Below are 16,773 nucleotides of genomic sequence, written 5' to 3' on the forward strand. Positions count from 1 at the left end.
AAAAATAAACGGACATTTTGGGAAAGCTCTGATGTAATAATTAAGTATAAGAATGGATGCTCACACCATCACTTATCATCGATTACTGTCATCGTAGGTGAAACACTAAGACCTTAAAATATTTACTCTAAATATAAACAGGCTTCGGTGTAGGCAGACTAAGGTTATGCACCAAACAACCGTTGAACGCTAATCGTCTCTAAAACTTGCGGACACATTTGTCAAATAGTTTTATTATCATAGCTAAAATGTTTTTAGTTTTTTACCGCTGAACTCCCAACTGGAGACCAGGTGAAACTAGGTTTTCTGCAAACATAGAACAGAAGATGAGTTTCGAGGCAAAGCGATGTGGAGTGCAGTTCAGTCCTCCATCTATAGTTTTAATTTATGAACACAAGGAAACCCAAAAGGTCCGGAAAAGAATTATACCTGTGCGGAACTTCTCTAAATATTCTGGTAAGGAAACACGATTATTTTGCAACTCACACAAGCAGACAACTTTTCTCCCCTGGGGATCTCCCAGGTCCATGTAACGTTAACACATTTTCAGGATATCAGAATATAAATAAAGATGGCTGTAGCAACAGTTTCTGGCTCAGTGGTAATCCCAGTAATCTCACTGGATTTCTAGCAGAATTTCTAAAGATGTGGGCCCCTAAAATCTACCAGTCAGTTACTGCTACCATTTCTTATTTTATAGTACAGTCATTGCTCATTATATATTAATTTATTATTTCACTAAAATACAGTGTTCAATTTACACCACCCAGTCGAAAAGTGCCACTGGCCTTCAGGCTGGAGTACCAGCTGGGCACAGTGCGTAACTGCTACTGTTTTGCAATTACTTTGTGTTAATTTGATCAACTGCTACTTTTTATGGAAATACACACCAGTAAAGCACTATTCAAACTGTAAAAATGAGGGCCTTGTGGGGGCTCTTTCCGATATTGAGGCCCTCTCTTGTCAAGGACTCTGTTTAAAAAACTTATTTATGTCAGTTGATGTTATGCCCCCATGATACATATTCCTAAATTAATTTGTGCTTAAACAAATGACCACAAACCAACTGCGCAAGAAGACTTGCAGAATAGAAGGTTTCTGGGTAAACTGTGTGCACTGTACCTGATGGCAACTGATTACATACATACTGCTCAGAGTGGGAGGAACAGGGGGTCAATAGGGGACCCCAACAAGTTAATCCGACGCTGTAGATTTTTGTTTCCACAGAGCAGTTTGACTCCTTGATGCCCTCTCTCCTTAACCCTCCAGACTACAGCATGGCTGCTGAAAGGCTGAAGAACCACGCTCGCCACAGGGACTACCTGTTGGGTGTGTCCCAGAGCCAGCTAGAGAAGCTTCACATCATCCTGCGAGATCACATGCAGGGCTTCAGCTTGGAGCACAGCCTAGCCTCGTTCCGCCTGGACCCTGACGAAGACCTGAACAAACTGGACGACGAGGAGCTGGCTCGCAAGAAGGGCCAAATGGAGGAACTGTTTGAGAAGAACCGGAGGCGCAAAGATGATCCCGACTTTGTTTATGACCTGGAAATGGATTTCACAAACATCCCCCAAGAAAAGTGCAGCTGGGACGACGAGTCTGATGATGGATTTTAAAACTGTTCTCTCCAATAGATTGTGACCCTTCTGGTTAAGTTCAGATGAAGTGGATGTTTAGTCTTTGTTGAAACTGTTGTAGGCATCATTTTGGCATTTATAGTACTGTTAAATTATACCACATTATACTGAGAAATGTTTCTAATATTTTGCCCATCCCATTCAAATTAATGGGTAAATGAAATATTAGAAACACCACTCAGAATGATGCAATACAGTTGAACAGCACTGCAAACTAATGCCCCCAAAATGTCCATAAAGTTGAACGCATACCTCTAAAACAACAAACAGAATATTCACGTTCATGAAGGTAGATTTTACTGCAGGACTGTTGTATTCGACTGCACTAATTAATCTACTTGTACCTAATAAACTGGAAACTGAATGTTAAAATTGTTTAGGCAATAACTAGAATTTTGGACATGGATGAAAAGTGGAGTTAGCAACAGCTACCACTACAGAGACTGAAAAGAAGAATAGGACGCCAACCATCACAAAGACATCACAGTATTCAGTGCCCATTTGACACGGTCTTATAAATGCAGGAGGTACCGGTGTTCACTGTTTTTATAAAGGTTTGGCATTTCACTGAAAGCACCTTTAACCCAGTGTTTAACCAGTTACCCCTCGTGGGAGTCTACCAACTCTTGAGATCTCTGCACCTGAAAGTACAGCTGGAGGCTCAATGCAATAGAGCCTGAAAATTATTTGGCACAGAAACCTGCCAAATAAAAACATCTTCAGAATCCATTACTGTTATTCTGTGTTATCCACAGACCCCACAGTCAATTGAGTTTTCACTGACAAGTAGTTTTTATGACAGTTTTTGCACTTATGAATAACAGTTCTCCATGAACAATTACCATTCGGTCTTTAATTTGTAAAAGTAACTTAAACATTGTTTTAGAAAAAAAAAAAAAAAGGTTATCGTTTAAATTCTTCATGTGTAATTTGCTGATGCTTTGAGTCCCACAAACCAAATACCATCGACCAAACTGTAGTGAGACTGCAGAAGTCTCCAATACATGCCCAGAAAACCACTAGAGGCAAAACATGTAACTCAGATGACATAACCCAAACAATGTTTTTGAATTCCCTATGGTGCTTACGTTTAATTTAAAACTGCAATGAATTAAACAATGCATGAATAATAGTGAATATTTATTTGTTACAAAATACAGAATTTTTACAAAATACAAAAGACTTTGGCTCTTTTATTTGTGGCTTACACCTAAATGAGTGATATTCACAGTTGACTATGAAAGAAGAGGCTAAAATCCTATTAAATAAAATTTGAGTGTACACCCAGTAAGTAAGCAGTACAACAAATATATCTTTGGAAAAAATGTGTCCACAAAATATTGTTTCATATTATACAAAACATATATATTTCCATATGGTGATGCACTATGGCAGAGTTTCAAATGAGATAAACTACATATCATAAAACCCAAGCCTGCAGTATCGAACCTCTTCAGGGATAAATTTATTCAAAGTGCTTAAATCCCTCATTCAGTTGACAGGAGATACTGACTGACTATTAGTACCACAATACATTCAAAAATTTTGCAGGTTTTTTTGGGGAGGGGGGGGAATAAAGAATGAATTGACATTGCTTTGCTTGTTTGGTTTAAGGTAATCAAAACACACATTTTTACACATTTTGTATCAATTGCAGTCATTTATGCAGGGCTGATGTATTCCCTAAGGAGGTAGGTAACTGAAAATCTGACACATAATTCCTTTTACCACCAACATTTGGTAAGGATTTAGGTGTTTAAATTGGTAATTTCTCAGCAGGCTCTTCATTTGTTTAAAAAATAGATCTTTATAAAATTTAAATTTCAAGTATGCTAAAGCCACAATCCAGGATTTCTGAGTATCTTAGTAATGACAATATATACACACACTATAGGATTTGAGAGGAAGGACTTTCTGATTGGTAATAATCTGTGCAACTTTTAACTCCACTGCCAAGACTAATTTAACGATGGTACACAAATAATATACAGGTGAAGTCATTATTTTAAAGCTGTTGGACAAAGACAGCTGTCTTAAATCCAACGACACATACACACATACAGTAGTAACGCCAAAAGAGAGGATCTAATAGTTCCGAGTGTAGCTATGCTCTGAATCCGGATAAGGCCTTATCGTTAAAAGCTGTATGGCCCACCATTTCTATGGAGAGTTATAGGAGTTGGGAGAAAAAAAATAAAATACAAAAAATTATTTTATATATATATATATATATATATATATATATATATATATATATATATATATATATATATATATATATATATATATATATATATATATATATATATATATATATATATATATATATATATATAAACACTGTTAAACTACACAAACAATACATAGATTAAAGTTTTTCTGAAAGTAAAAAATCTCATTTCTTCTTCCTGTCTTGGGTACACCTCGGACAAAACCTGAGAAATTTGAGAGAAGGGATGGAATTCCGTTAAAGAGGATTATCATGAGGTAACTACACTAATAATCTTTTATAAACAAGTCTGGGTAAACATTCTTGGGAGTTCTTACCATTTTCCTTTGGGTTTTGAGGCGAGATCCACACAAGCAAAGTGAAACCACTCAATTGGACACTGAGGGGTGACAAACGGGCAGAATTAAGAATCTTGTGGCAAAACAGGCAGTCAAACAGGTCCTGATATGAAGAAACTTATTACATTTAATTTTAGCAAAAGAGAAACACTGGGAAAACCTACATCTGGGTTATCGCATCCGATCATCTCTCCGTATGACACCTGATGGCACAGGCAGTATGTTGGCTCATTGGGATCAACTGGCATGTCCAAAACATCTGATGGTTGCATCGGCAGGAGAGCTTCACTCAAGTCTGGGCTAGATGTTCAACGTAACACATAGATCATGATTAGAATCAATCATGATTCAAATAAAATTAATGACTTAATCTGAATTAACACAAGTATGAGTAATACAGGTCTAATATAAATGTATAGTGCAGATTCTGGAAGCTGCCATCTAACAAACCCTTGGCCTGAGTGAGCCACAAACCCAAAGATACCTGTTTTTGATCTTTTTCTTTCTGGGAGAATCTTCATCAGAACCTTTCCTTCCTCTTCCTCTCGAGCCACGCTTCTCCCTCAGCCCCCGGGACTCACCCTCTGGGAAAAACAATTACGTTTATAGATGCGCGTCAAACTGTTCAGCAGTATCTTACGATGAAAGTCTTTCAGTTACCCCACTTACTTTTCAGTCCTCTTGCATCTGAACTTTCGCAGCCGCTCACTTCCAGTTTCTCCTTTAGCTCATTCTCGAACCGCGCCAGATCTGCATCCAGTCTGCGGATATGTTTGTCCACCTGCAACAAAATGATACAGATTAGAGCCTTACCATGCCTTCATTCTTTTAAAACGTACACAATACAAAAAACAGATAAAAGACAAGAAACACAAAGAATGGACAAGTGGCCAAATAATGTCTGTTTTGGACTGACCATTTCATATGTCTGCATTGCAAGCTGGACTTTGTCATCACTGAACTCTTTGCACTTGCTGTAGGCATTTTGGATCTTCTGCAGGTGTTCCACTCTCTGTTCTGAGGCCAGGTTCTTCACATTCGCAATGTACTCTTCAGCCAGTTTGTCAATCTCTCCTTTCTTTTCTGCACAACAGAAAGGGTTATTACAGTGCTGGTGAAAAACAGTATTGATATTGATTTTAAATGGTACAATACAACAGTGCTGGATGATAATAACTTGATGAGATTAAAAAATAATAATAATAAATTCACCTTCAGTCCTATTGTCCAGGTCCCGCATCAAAGTAAAGTTTCTCTGTAGTTCACATGGTAGGTTTTCAATACCTAGAGGGGAGAAAGACATGAGGGTGAGGGAGACATCACTGGGCTTTTAAAAATGTCAAACCTGCAATAATTATGTCTTTGATAATACAGAAAAAACAAATCAAATGACTGTGACATGAAAGAGTCACTCACAATGCCAAAATGTTGCCGCTCTTTGGAGCTTGTACCTGTTTTGGTTCATTGTTCTTAGATCATGGTTGTCTGTGCTGTTTAGAAATACACCTATACAAAGTTGCTTCAAAGCCATGAACAAAAATAAATAAATCGATAAATGCCGTTTTTAGGCAACACAAGGCTATGAAGGGAAAATATAAGATAAACTGTAAACTACTGGGTCATCAACTACATTCAAATAAAGTGACATATATACACACACACACACACACACACACACACACACACACACACACACACCTTATAAAAAGTTATTTTGCCATTTTTAAAAGCTGTGTGAGGATTTTAGGATTTAGGCTTGCATCCACCGTATTTTACGTACGTCTGGCCGAAGTAACGGTGAACTAATAAAATCTAACATTTTAAGTATAACATTTACGACAAAAAGAAACATGGGCGAACTTTCCCCCCGCCCTTTATAAAAATAATAGTGTCCGCCCTGTCAAAGTAAAGCTTGTGTGCATAACAATACATTATGTGACGCACTTCAGACACCCCGCCCCGGCGCGTACTGGATACAGAAAACGCGCTCACCAACAGGTTGCAATTGCTCGGTGCCTGCGACCTTAAAACAAACGAAAGTGTTAACCTAAATAGACACTTCCAACGTTTAATAATGTTGAGCATGACAATAACATTTTCAACAAACGTCATTCACTGCGTTAAGCTGCTACTCACCCAACGTTAGCTGCTAACGTTAAATGTGACAGAATCAACGGTCACAAGCTGCTAACTTTACGTTAGCTAACTACAAACGGTTAACTCTTAAATGTTTGGCATTTGTTAAGCTAATAGTTACCGTAGCACCTGAATGATTGTAACACCATACACGGAGAGTTTGCCCAACTTTATTCCACCGAAAGGTATTTCGCGATGCTAATCATTTAGCTAGCGACCTAACAGCTAGTTGCGGCTAACGCACTGTAAAGCTATCGCCACCCGTAGGGCAAAAAAGTCTTCGATGTATCAAAACTAAACCTCAAACAAATGTAAGGTGTTCAGAATGTTAATATCAGAAGAGTGTGCCCTGAATACTCACTGTCAAGGTAATGTTCCAAGTATATAGCCGTCGCCATTTCAGGTTAGCTATTTAGCTATGCGTTTTTCACGTTAGCTCTCAAACTGTTGGCGGGGGGGTGGTGGCTTGTTTTATAACCCTCCCTTGCCCGTCGGTCAGTGGCTTGGATATCCTTGATAATGCTGCAGTCGTGGGTTTCTCGTTTCTCCGGGCGATAATGAAACAACTCTCAATAATACAGTCAGGAAAATGAGTTTCCCTCCAGGACTCATGCACTCGGATCCGTACAGGATATAACTTTTCTGCTTGTGAGATTGTGACTCGCATGCGCAGCGGATAGCGGCGCGTCCAACTGTTGTGTACAAGTCGCATACTGCATAAATCAAATAAAACCGGTCTCAAATTAATCCATTTACCTATTTTACAAGGTGTTGACGTCAATACAAAATTTACAAAATCGCTACTGATCTTCATTGAGCACTTTATTACATCTTGTTCACTTGATTCAATTCAACACGTTTAACGTTACGCCCCTTTACACAGCTGAGAAGAAAAAACACGTTGGGAAAGATAAACCAAAAGGCCTTTAGCTGAATTCGCAATCCCAAAACAACTTTATGATAATTATTTGACGGCTACTGTCCATTCTCTTAAGGTGTAAACCATGGTGGACACAGATATTTACACAAAGATAGCACACAATGTGAGCTCAAAGGGACGACGGTCATTCGCATCTTTGGTGTCAGGCCTAAATTTGGAGTGCACACGTATTCTGACCTTTAAGGTAAATGCATTGAAACGTCCGGTTTTCAAACTAAGTTGTTAAAGCCAACTATTAGTAATTGTTATATTACCGAGAAGTATAAAACATGCAACCCGTGTTCCTTGAAAGTAAAAAAGAACAACCCACTAAAATGTTAGGGATTATTATTCTTTGATTTTGGGCTGCTGGAAAAACATTAAATAATTCCTGACAACGATTCATACATTTGAGTTCAGGATAACTCTAACTACATACAGACTGAAAATTAAGCATATTTACTTTATCAATTAAGACATTTTCCAAAGAAAAAATTCCCCCGGTTGTAACTTGAAATGGCTTCCTGTCTGATACTTGAGGTAGTGTAAAAACACACGTAATTTTATGTAGTATGGGACAGATGTAGCCTACTGTCACATTATTTATAAATATATTTATTATTTATTTCATTTCCATCATTTGGGATTAAATAACAGAACAATGTGTGTTCAGGGAAAGCCAAATGATGAATTCCATTATTATTAAATCAAAGAACATTTCACTCCCTTATTCTAATGCTAATAAGCAATTAAGCAGATCCATAAGAAGCTAAAGAGACTTAGACGAATTAAAGATGAAATTAGTACTTCTTAGACTACATGCACAAATACTATGAAGTACTTTTACTGTATGGTTCTTGAGTAATGCCATGTCAAAGCTAACTACAGATTAGGCAAAACACCTTCAGACTTATGAACTATGACCTGGATGACTGAGAATCTTCACAGACACCTTCAGACTTGAATATTTCCACTAACATGTTTCACTGTGGGTTTGATACACTGCAGTATAATTCTCTTTCATGTCTGTCTCCTTACATCCTTATGTTACTGCCAGAGATCCAGTAGTGGAATGTAACGATGTACTCATGTACTCTACCTGTGTATAATTTTGAGGTTCTTGTACTTTGTACTGTAATAGGAGCATTAGAGACTGTGACCCCCAAACTGGAAAAGTGGCCCCAGATGTGAACTTTACTTTGGTTTATGTAACTGTGGCAGCTGAGCACGGTGCAGGTTAATTTCCTCCGTCACATGACCTACTCTTATCGGTCTTCCAGGACTACATGTTGTTACTTGTCACTTTGAAGGTGAAGGTGTGAGCTACTCTATAGGCTACAATATAGTATAGAATTGAGTAGGTTTTCTAGCATATAGTTAGAGAATAATTTTTTTTTATCCTGGGAGAAGGGAATGGTCTCTGAGCATAACAGAGAGTTTTGATTTGTTTCCCAAAATAAGAATATTAAATTGTTGTAAAATCAGCCCATCTATCTTTACCTGTCTTGTTAAACAAATAAGCTGTGGCTTAAACTGAACTTAAACTGTAAAAAATATTATTTCCATAAGAAAAATAAAAGGTTAGAGACATTTCTCATGTTGTCTGTTTTGATTAAACCTCAATGCAGCAGAAGGAACCGTCTCAATCGGGGTTTGTCAGAATTATCCTTTGTTTAGGTTAAGTAAATATGATTATACCCTATCCAAAATTTGCACTATGTCACCTTTAATCACTCTGTATGTTCTACTACATAATGTGTCTTGCTCACCACCCTTTTAAATGGACAAACTAATGAACTAGATTACACCATAATTAAAAAACACTACTACACAACAATAAACAAAGGGTTTGAAGTCTTGAAGTCTACAACTATTTAGTGGTGTTGTAATAGAAGTCTTTAAAACCTCCAGTAAGACGTATTTGTGGAATTAACTGTGAATCAAATGACTATTTACTAATGTGAAGAGCTCGCTAGTGCTAGCATTCTTCAGAGGATCAACAGTCTCTATAGTCTTTCATTTTTCAGCAGGTTTATGCCCAGACGGATGGAGACTATGTTGCACCTCCACCACATGCTAGAATTTATATGTCTTAAGAGGCAGAAAATAGTGTGTTAACATGTCAAACACCCTGACCTGAAGTAATTTCAAGGTAAAATGTAGGACTTGGAAATTCATTAAATTGATAGTAGGCTACAGTAAAAATGCTTGATTTGTAATCTGTAGGCCTATATGGGGTTTACCTGAACTCAAATGTACATAATAAGTCATTGTCAGAATTGATTTAGTTAATGTTTTTCCAGCAAGCCAAAATCAAATAATAGTAATATCTATTGATTATCCATCCCAATTACTGAACAGGATTCCATTTAAAGTTTCAGCAAAACTTTTAAGGACAATATATGTCTGTTTAAATATAAGGAAAATATAAATGCGTTATAATATAATTTTGTCAAAAAACTGTACAGTAAAACAACTGCACATTTTATTATTAATGCTTTCGTCCATTTTGGCCGCTACAAACACCTGTACCGTAACAGCAGGAGTAGCCGCGCATGAAAAATCCCTTCACCCACTGGTGGGGAGCATGACGCGTTCCAACGCTGTCAGCTGATATGTTACGTCATTCAAAACATCCTCCTTTTCCAAAGAGGCTGAACGTTCGCGAAGATGCTCCATGGGCGGTGCTAACGCCAACCGAGAAAATAACGGCTGTCCCCAAGCGGCTTGTTGGTCAGGCTTTTTGAGTCGGAGGAGGACATCCAGTTTTTTTTTGTGCATCTCGCTTCCATGTTTTCTTTACCCTCACGAAACACCTCATCTGTTCTGAAACCATCCAAAAAAACCAAGTAAGTTATCAAATTACACAGTGCTTTCACTAATTAAGGTTATCCTCGGTTATAAGGACCAGCTTTAATGTTTTAACGTTTGCTGAATATGAACTGACATGGTAGGTCAGCTCGCTACGGTCGCGTGTGTATACAAACAACGTTAGCTAACTTCCATTGCTTTTCTTATCAGAGAGGAAACACAAAAGCCAAACTTCTCAGTTGTTTCAAGCGACTACGGGGTTGCTTAAGTTAGATCATCAGTACTCGCCACTTTCTCTCCATCCAGCTTGTATGATAAGAAATGAGACTTATGACTTATTCACAACTGGCCTATTATTTGAATCTGTTACCTTTAGGTTAGCTAGCTAACGTGTGGTGTAGTGAGAACCAAGACTTGTTTAATTGATTGCTGTGTGGAAGTTGAAATGGAAATATGTCCTTTAGTGAGTCTTCTGAAATAAAGTATCCAATCCAGATGTCTTTTAAGGGTTTTATTCTTTGCAAAGGGTCAGACAAACATACAGAGTGCAAACAGTCTGCAGAGTGTAAGACAAAGAGCCAGTGAAGAAACAGGTGACTTTATACTGTAAGGGTATTACGCAGCTATCCAAGGGAGGAAGGGAGTAGGGACCAGCTGTCCTGAGATGAAGGCCTATCAAGGACAGTCTGATAAGAAAACTCTCTAACGAGCATTTTTCCCATGGGAAACTTCACCTAGCTGTAACATAATAAAATAATCAAATACCACACAGTGAAACACTGGTCTGTTCTGATGAAGCATGCAGGGTGAAACAGTAAACACAGTAAAATATCAAATTTCCATCACAAAGTCCTAGCGCTGACAAATAGCTAACGTTAGCTCCGACTAACTTAATAATCAGAACTGGTCAAACGTGTCTGTTCATGCGCTCATTAAGTTGCAAAGTCATATTTCGTGATAAGCTGTCGTGGTGGCTTTAAAAAAAATTAAACTGTAAATCAGTAAACTCAGTCATCTCCAAAGAAGACAACTGTGCTCACTTTTGTATAGCTTTTCTACTGTATTATGAAAATTACATGAGGACCAATACCTGCTAATACAGTCTATGGCTAATAGTCACGAGATTTGTTTGGCTCTGCCACGCCCAGTCACCGGCCCATAAGTTTGTGTCATTACTAACAGATTCTATCTAATGTCTATGCATTTTATTGTTGTAGGTGTTGCCTCTAAGATGGCTATGGTAAAGAGTGGTTGGCTCCATCGACAAAGTGAGTAGCCAAACCTCATTGTAACAGCATTTTAGAAGTATTCCCTAAAATCCAGGTGCTAAAGATACTGTGATATGTACAAATAAATGCAGTTCGGACTGAACTTGACTGTAGCATATTTTCATTAAAGGTACCATACTGCGTCGGTGGAAAAGAAACTGGTTTGACTTGTGGTCTGATGGACGACTTGTCTTCTATAATGATCAACAACGGCGTGACATGGAGGATGACATCCATATGAGGGTCGACTGCATTAACATCCGCAACTCTGGTGCATGCCAAGGTACTTTTCATCTGTTGCACGAGGACGTCATTTGCTCACACTTACTGTATTAACCAACTGTAGTTCATATGTTTTATTTAAAAGCGTTCACCTCTCTATTTGTCCTGCTATATTGCTTCTCAGAGCTGAACCCACCGGAGGGGAAGAAGCGTGATGCCTTGCTCCAGATTGTGTGCAGAGATGGACGGGTCATCAGCCTGTGTGCAGACAGTGCAGATGATGCTCTGTAAGACACATCCATGCGGAGTTATTGTATCAATTTGATCAAGTATTTTGGCCTCCAAGATGACATGGTTCCCACTTTGTGTTGCAGGGCATGGACCATGGCACTTCAGGATGCAAGAATTAATACAGTGAGTTTCTGCTAAATCTTCCGTTACTAGAGTTTCGATTTGTTTTCCAAAATAACAATTGGAAATTGTTGTAAAATCAGCCTATCTACCTTTATCTGTCTTATTAAATAACTAAGCTGTGAAAATATTAAGAAAGAAAAATAACATAAGACTGGAGGTCAGAGACATTTCTCAAGTCCATCTTTATGGGGGTTTGTCAGAATTCTCCTCTGTTTGCATTTTTCCAAATGTCATGCAGCTCAGTTTTGTTGATGTACATTTGAAGCTCTCAGGTGAGGTAGCCTGATTTGTGTTTTTTCTTTGTTTGTTTTTTTTAGGTTGTCGCTGCTCCTCAGATTGGCTTTGCGCAGGAAGTTATAGCGTCTGCTCCTCCCCCCTACTCAGAATATGCTCCCCCACCTCAGGTAAGAGGAATAAACAGTATGCATATAACAAAAAGTTTGTTTTGTTTAACATTGATTTATAAATATTAGGGGGAAAAAAGCTATCGACATGTACCTGTGAATTTCAGGCTTGAATTTTAATTTATTTTCTTCAATAAATTGGTCAAACACAGTTCTGTAAATCTCTGAAAATGTTCTTGTTTCCAGTGTTTTACGGTATAAAACTGCACATATTTAATCAAGCTATGTACACTGTGATTATACTGCATCCATAATTTGCACTGTATGTCACATTTAATCACTGTATATTTTCTACTGCATATATTTGTTTGGGTTGACATCATTCTTTTAAAGGGAAAAGCTAGCTAATAAGCTAGGTAAAACCAAAATTTTAAAAATAAGACTGCATAGCAACACACAAAGTTGGAGCCTGCTACCATCTAGTGGTGTAGTAATGGAAGTTTGCTAGTGCCGGCATCCTTCAGAGGATCAGCAGTCTGTATAGCCTTTCTGTCTTTCATTTTTCAGCAGGTTTATGCCCCCGGCCCCTATGGACACTATGTTGCACCTCCACCACATGCTACACAGATTGTATACTCTGCTGATGGGCAGCCCTACGCTGTAGCTTACCCTTATCAGTATCAAGGTAAATAACTGCACATTTCAAACCTCATTTCATTTGTATGAGTCTGCAGCCATGCTAGTAGTTCTGTGAGGCTGGACTTCATCAGCATGCTAACATGCTCACAATGATAATGCTAAGAAGTGGATGTTAAGCAGATAACATTTGCTAGTTAGCATTAAGCACAAAGTGCAGCTGAGATGATGGGAATGTCAGTAGTCTCAACCTTAGTCAATAACTGAAATATTAGACAAAGTGAAATTTCTATCTGGTGGCGCTAGCTAAAGTCTACAGTTAAGGGATCATCAAAGTGATGCTTGCTGGGGAACATAAATGTCAGTACTTGGGGTCTACCAATAATCGGTCTGGCCGATTATCGGCGCCGATATTCAGCGTTTTTCCAATAATCTGCATCGATCATTTCAAAAACAGATAGCCGATATAATCAATTAATGAAAAAATGCGCTCCTTTGGCTCTGATGCGGCCTCTCTGTCTGTACTCTCAGCAGAGCTCCTCAAATACACACAGGCTAGGGCCGAAGTGAGCGGAGATCACTAGCCCTGTTTCCATCAACGCTTGTTAATAGGCATTTTGTAGTGTTGCATTACAAAACGTTAAAAAATCCTTAATTTCGCAAAATAGTTTTTATGCTTGCTTGAGGTGGTTTTTGCCTTTGTCGAAAAAGAGTTAATGCGCTAAATGGGAGATGGAAACACTTTTTCCGAATAAGTTCTGACGTAGTGAACTTGTAACTCACGTCTGATCAGCTGTTCCTGCTGTCGGTGGCTTGGCTGGTTGTGCGTAGTTTTCCATGCCTGCCGAGAATTGCATGCACCTCGCGGCTGGTAACGCTCATTTGTGCTAGAAAATAGGTGGATGCAAATCTCCGCACGTAGCCTTCATCATCTGTTCTGCCGAATTATGCATTCACCTCTTAAAGGTCCTTTTCAGAACCTGTGCTCTGCACACTGATCAAACGGGGTTATCACTGCATATTTTTGCTTAATCTCAATGAATTGCTAGGCTACTTCTACTGAGTATACTAAAATATTAACTCTAAACGTTCATAGAACAGGCTATATACTTAGAATCATTTATCCCCATTGATGAACCTCACAAAGGATATTATTGCTTTGAAAAGCATTATTTCGAGGTGCATGCAAAACTCGCATAACACCGGATATTCCCATAACATATGGAGACATGGCTGTTTGCCCGCTTGAAACACATTTCTGTCTCATGTCATGAGCCCACGTACGGCGAGTCCGTCGAGTAGCCTGTAGCTGCAGTACCGGAGGCTGCAGTTTCAGGACCGCAATCCTAGGATCGGCCGACGTGCTAGCAGACAGGGTTAACCTCCTTTGTGTTGCTCCACTAGATGGTGCTCATTTAGTAAAATTAGGTACATCACATCACCCCTACGGTGGCGCAGTGGTTAGCACTGTCGCCTCACCTGCACATTGCCCCGGCCTTTCTGTGTGGAGTTTGCGTGTTCACCCTGTGTTATGTATCATAGCAACCAAAGCGTCTCAGCCGAAAAAAACGCAAGGCGTTTTCATCTGCTAAAAAACGCTTTGGTGGACGTCAGGAATAAAGTTTATTTAACATGTTCCATTTGTTTCCAGTGAGATACTGATTTTATATGGTTACTTTGCTGCTGTAAACTTTACATTTTAGCTATAATAAAATATTAAATTTGATTACTGTTCTGAATTCATTCTTTTTTAAATAACATATTTTTAAAAGGCAATTATTTAGTAATGAAAAACCAGTAAGAGTATAGATAAAGAACAGGACCAAAAAATAGTATCAATAAATGTATCTCTAAAATCCTATAAATGGCAGCGGATATAGACAAAGTTTATGATAATTTATCACTCATAGTTAACAAGTCCACCTCAGGGATGGATCTCTAATTAATTTAATTATTTTAAAGGTTAAACATGGCAATTAACTTTAATCTTGTTATTTTCAACAAAGTTTTGTGTTGGAGTTTCTGTTATTCAAAATTTTGACACCAAGATAAGAATTTTTACAGCAAATGTATACTGGTTCCACATATCGGTCATCGGTCTAATTGGCTACTAATAATTGGTATCGGCCCCAAAAAAACCCATATCGGTCGATCCCTAGTCAGTACTGAATTTAATGGCAATCCACCCAGTAGCTGTAGAGACATTTCAGTCTGGGCCACAATGGTGGACCTACTGACAGATGTAGACTGATAAAAAATGCTAAAAAATGCTGGGAGAAGAAGGTAATTAATTTAAGCAAGTTTAAATGGCATAATTGCACATTTAAATGAGACATTATGCTGCTGCTGTTTTCTAGGTGGGTACCCTGCCCCTGAAGTGAACCATGTTGTTATTCAGGAACGCCAGCGTGACGACGGAGGAGACGTGGCTTTGGGCATGCTTGCTGGAGCAGCCACTGGTTTGGCACTTGGCTCTCTCTTCTCTGTCTTCTAGTGTCTCGATTAATGCACATCTAGTAGCACACGGTCCCCCCCATATTTGCAGCATCTGGCTTCTTCTCTGTGCCATCACATGAGTTGGAGTAAAATGTCTGTTGGGCTACTTCTATCTATGAAGCATGATTGTGATGGGCAGCGAATTACTCCGTATGTGTCCTATATATACAGTATATACTGTTAGCACTTTCTCATATGCCCTGTGTGGCAGTTTCCGCCCCTTTGTGTTGTGTGAATATGAATGTTCTTAACCAAAAAGTACAATTACTCACTTTTAAGAGTTATTTAAATGACAGAAAACATTTTACTCCTCCTATGTACATTTCAGGTCCTCTGACTATTTCTCAAGTTTCATGGAGCACATTTGTCCTTTATATTTGCAGAATTACCTTAATAGCCATGAATTGGTGTTTGTTTATGTTTGTCTACTTGTTTTTTTTAGTTTTTTTTTACAGGTTTTGTGTTTATCTTTGTGTATTATACCTTTACTTTACATGTATTACTTGTCTGTTGTGGTTGTGAATAATATGCAGTGTTTCTTCAGCTCCTCAATTTATTTGTGGTGGAGGCAGGCTAAGATGAGTGGAAAGAGGAGTACACACACACACACACAAAGCAATAATCACTTGGATTGTAGCATTTTGAGGTACCTATTTGGTGAAATCTGGTTGTGATGGATGCCTAATGTTGTCATCGCCACAAATAAGTCTACGTTTGAGGAAACACTGGCATATACACAATGAAGTGAAAAGGTATGTCACTCATTGTATATGGTAATTTATTTCATTGGCAGCTGTCAATTCATACTTTTCAATAGTGTGTTGAATCGATATTTTGGTTTTCATTTCAGAAGGCTTGGTGCAGCGTTCACAAATACCAATCAGGCTTATCTGCCTCTTGGAGATTTAGTTAATTAAATTTGGACTTTCCACTCCAAGCGACTTGCACATTGTCAGATTTTTCCATTATTCGTGTTAATTATGACACCATTTATTCACTTTGAATTAGCAACTTCTGCTCAATAGAAAACCTTTTTGGTCACCTTTTCAAAGATACTGCATATCTTAATGACACTAAGAAGATGTGAAAGACATCTATTTCCAAGTTATTTAAATTTTGCAATTAATAAGCTTGTGCAAGTGTCGTAACATTGATGTCATTTTTCTACAGGTCTTACATTGTGCAACGGTGTGAAATGAACCTGTTCTATTTCTCTTAATAAATGTACTAAATTAAATTATTCCCTGCATTTAAAATAAAAATGACACTTAAGTAAGTGTCAATAAGGACTCCTGTTTTGTTGTTTTTGTGTTGTTTATTGA

The 16,773-nt window shown here is 38.2% G+C and overlaps 3 protein-coding genes across 5 annotated transcripts; 2 read left to right on the forward strand and 1 right to left on the reverse strand.

Annotated features, from left to right (window-relative positions):
* The first annotated feature begins 100 nt into the window (after positions 1–100).
* Positions 101–2,928, forward strand: cep19 (centrosomal protein 19). 2 transcript variants are annotated; one of them, XM_038716465.1, is made up of 2 exons: positions 101–456; positions 1,228–2,928. In XM_038716465.1, the coding sequence occupies exons 1-2, from the start codon at positions 327–329 to the stop codon at positions 1,614–1,616; spliced, it is 519 nt and encodes a 172-aa protein (XP_038572393.1). In that variant the 5' UTR covers positions 101–326; the 3' UTR covers positions 1,617–2,928. The 2 variants fall into 2 exon arrangements, with proteins under 2 accessions (XP_038572393.1, XP_038572394.1); XM_038716466.1 differs by having other exon boundaries at positions 128–456; positions 1,270–2,928.
* A 1,089-nt stretch (positions 2,929–4,017) lies between these two features.
* On the reverse strand, positions 4,018–7,029 carry ing5a (inhibitor of growth family, member 5a). Its single transcript, XM_038716464.1, has 8 exons — positions 6,703–7,029; positions 5,418–5,489; positions 5,122–5,288; positions 4,875–4,986; positions 4,690–4,789; positions 4,370–4,505; positions 4,185–4,246; positions 4,018–4,072 (listed from the first exon to the last, which is right to left on the reverse strand). Exons 1-8 carry the CDS (start codon positions 6,737–6,739, stop codon positions 4,033–4,035), a joined length of 726 nt encoding a protein of 241 aa, XP_038572392.1. The 5' UTR covers positions 6,740–7,029; the 3' UTR covers positions 4,018–4,032.
* Positions 7,030–9,960: 2,931 nt separating this feature from the next.
* Positions 9,961–16,740, forward strand: plekhb2 (pleckstrin homology domain containing, family B (evectins) member 2). Of its 2 annotated transcripts, none has more exons than XM_038716469.1 (8): positions 9,961–10,109; positions 11,289–11,339; positions 11,470–11,622; positions 11,746–11,848; positions 11,936–11,975; positions 12,293–12,379; positions 12,887–13,004; positions 15,313–16,740. In XM_038716469.1, exons 2-8 carry the CDS (start codon positions 11,303–11,305, stop codon positions 15,447–15,449), a joined length of 675 nt encoding a protein of 224 aa, XP_038572397.1. In that variant the 5' UTR covers positions 9,961–10,109; positions 11,289–11,302; the 3' UTR covers positions 15,450–16,740. The 2 variants fall into 2 exon arrangements, with proteins under 2 accessions (XP_038572397.1, XP_038572398.1); XM_038716470.1 differs by having other exon boundaries at positions 12,890–13,004.
* The last annotated feature ends 33 nt before the right edge of the window (positions 16,741–16,773 follow it).

This window comes from Micropterus salmoides, unplaced genomic scaffold (genome assembly GCF_014851395.1).
Source record: "Micropterus salmoides isolate LMB-PRFRI ecotype aquatic unplaced genomic scaffold, ASM1485139v1 Ms_hic_scaffold_13, whole genome shotgun sequence".
Taxonomy (NCBI): Eukaryota; Metazoa; Chordata; class Actinopteri; order Centrarchiformes; family Centrarchidae; genus Micropterus; species Micropterus salmoides.

Excerpts from the sequence above, each read along its gene's own strand:
- cep19 (XM_038716465.1), top strand. The coding sequence starts at position 327 with ATGAGTTTCGAGGCAAAGCGATGTGGAGTGCAGTTCAGTCCTCCATCT. Across the intron at positions 457-1,227 it reads GAACTTCTCTAAATATTCTG|AGCAGTTTGACTCCTTGATG; the intron begins GTAAGGAAACAC and ends TTGTTTCCACAG.
- ing5a (XM_038716464.1), bottom strand. The coding sequence starts at position 6,739 with ATGGCGACGGCTATATACTTGGAACATTACCTTGACA. Across the intron at positions 5,490-6,702 it reads CTTGGAACATTACCTTGACA|GTATTGAAAACCTACCATGT; the intron begins GTGAGTATTCAG and ends TCTCCCCTCTAG. Across the intron at positions 5,289-5,417 it reads CCTGGACAATAGGACTGAAG|AAAAGAAAGGAGAGATTGAC; the intron begins GTGAATTTATTA and ends TCTGTTGTGCAG.
- plekhb2 (XM_038716469.1), top strand. The coding sequence starts at position 11,303 with ATGGCTATGGTAAAGAGTGGTTGGCTCCATCGACAAA. Across the intron at positions 11,340-11,469 it reads TGGTTGGCTCCATCGACAAA|GTACCATACTGCGTCGGTGG; the intron begins GTGAGTAGCCAA and ends TTTTCATTAAAG. Across the intron at positions 13,005-15,312 it reads TTACCCTTATCAGTATCAAG|GTGGGTACCCTGCCCCTGAA; the intron begins GTAAATAACTGC and ends GCTGTTTTCTAG.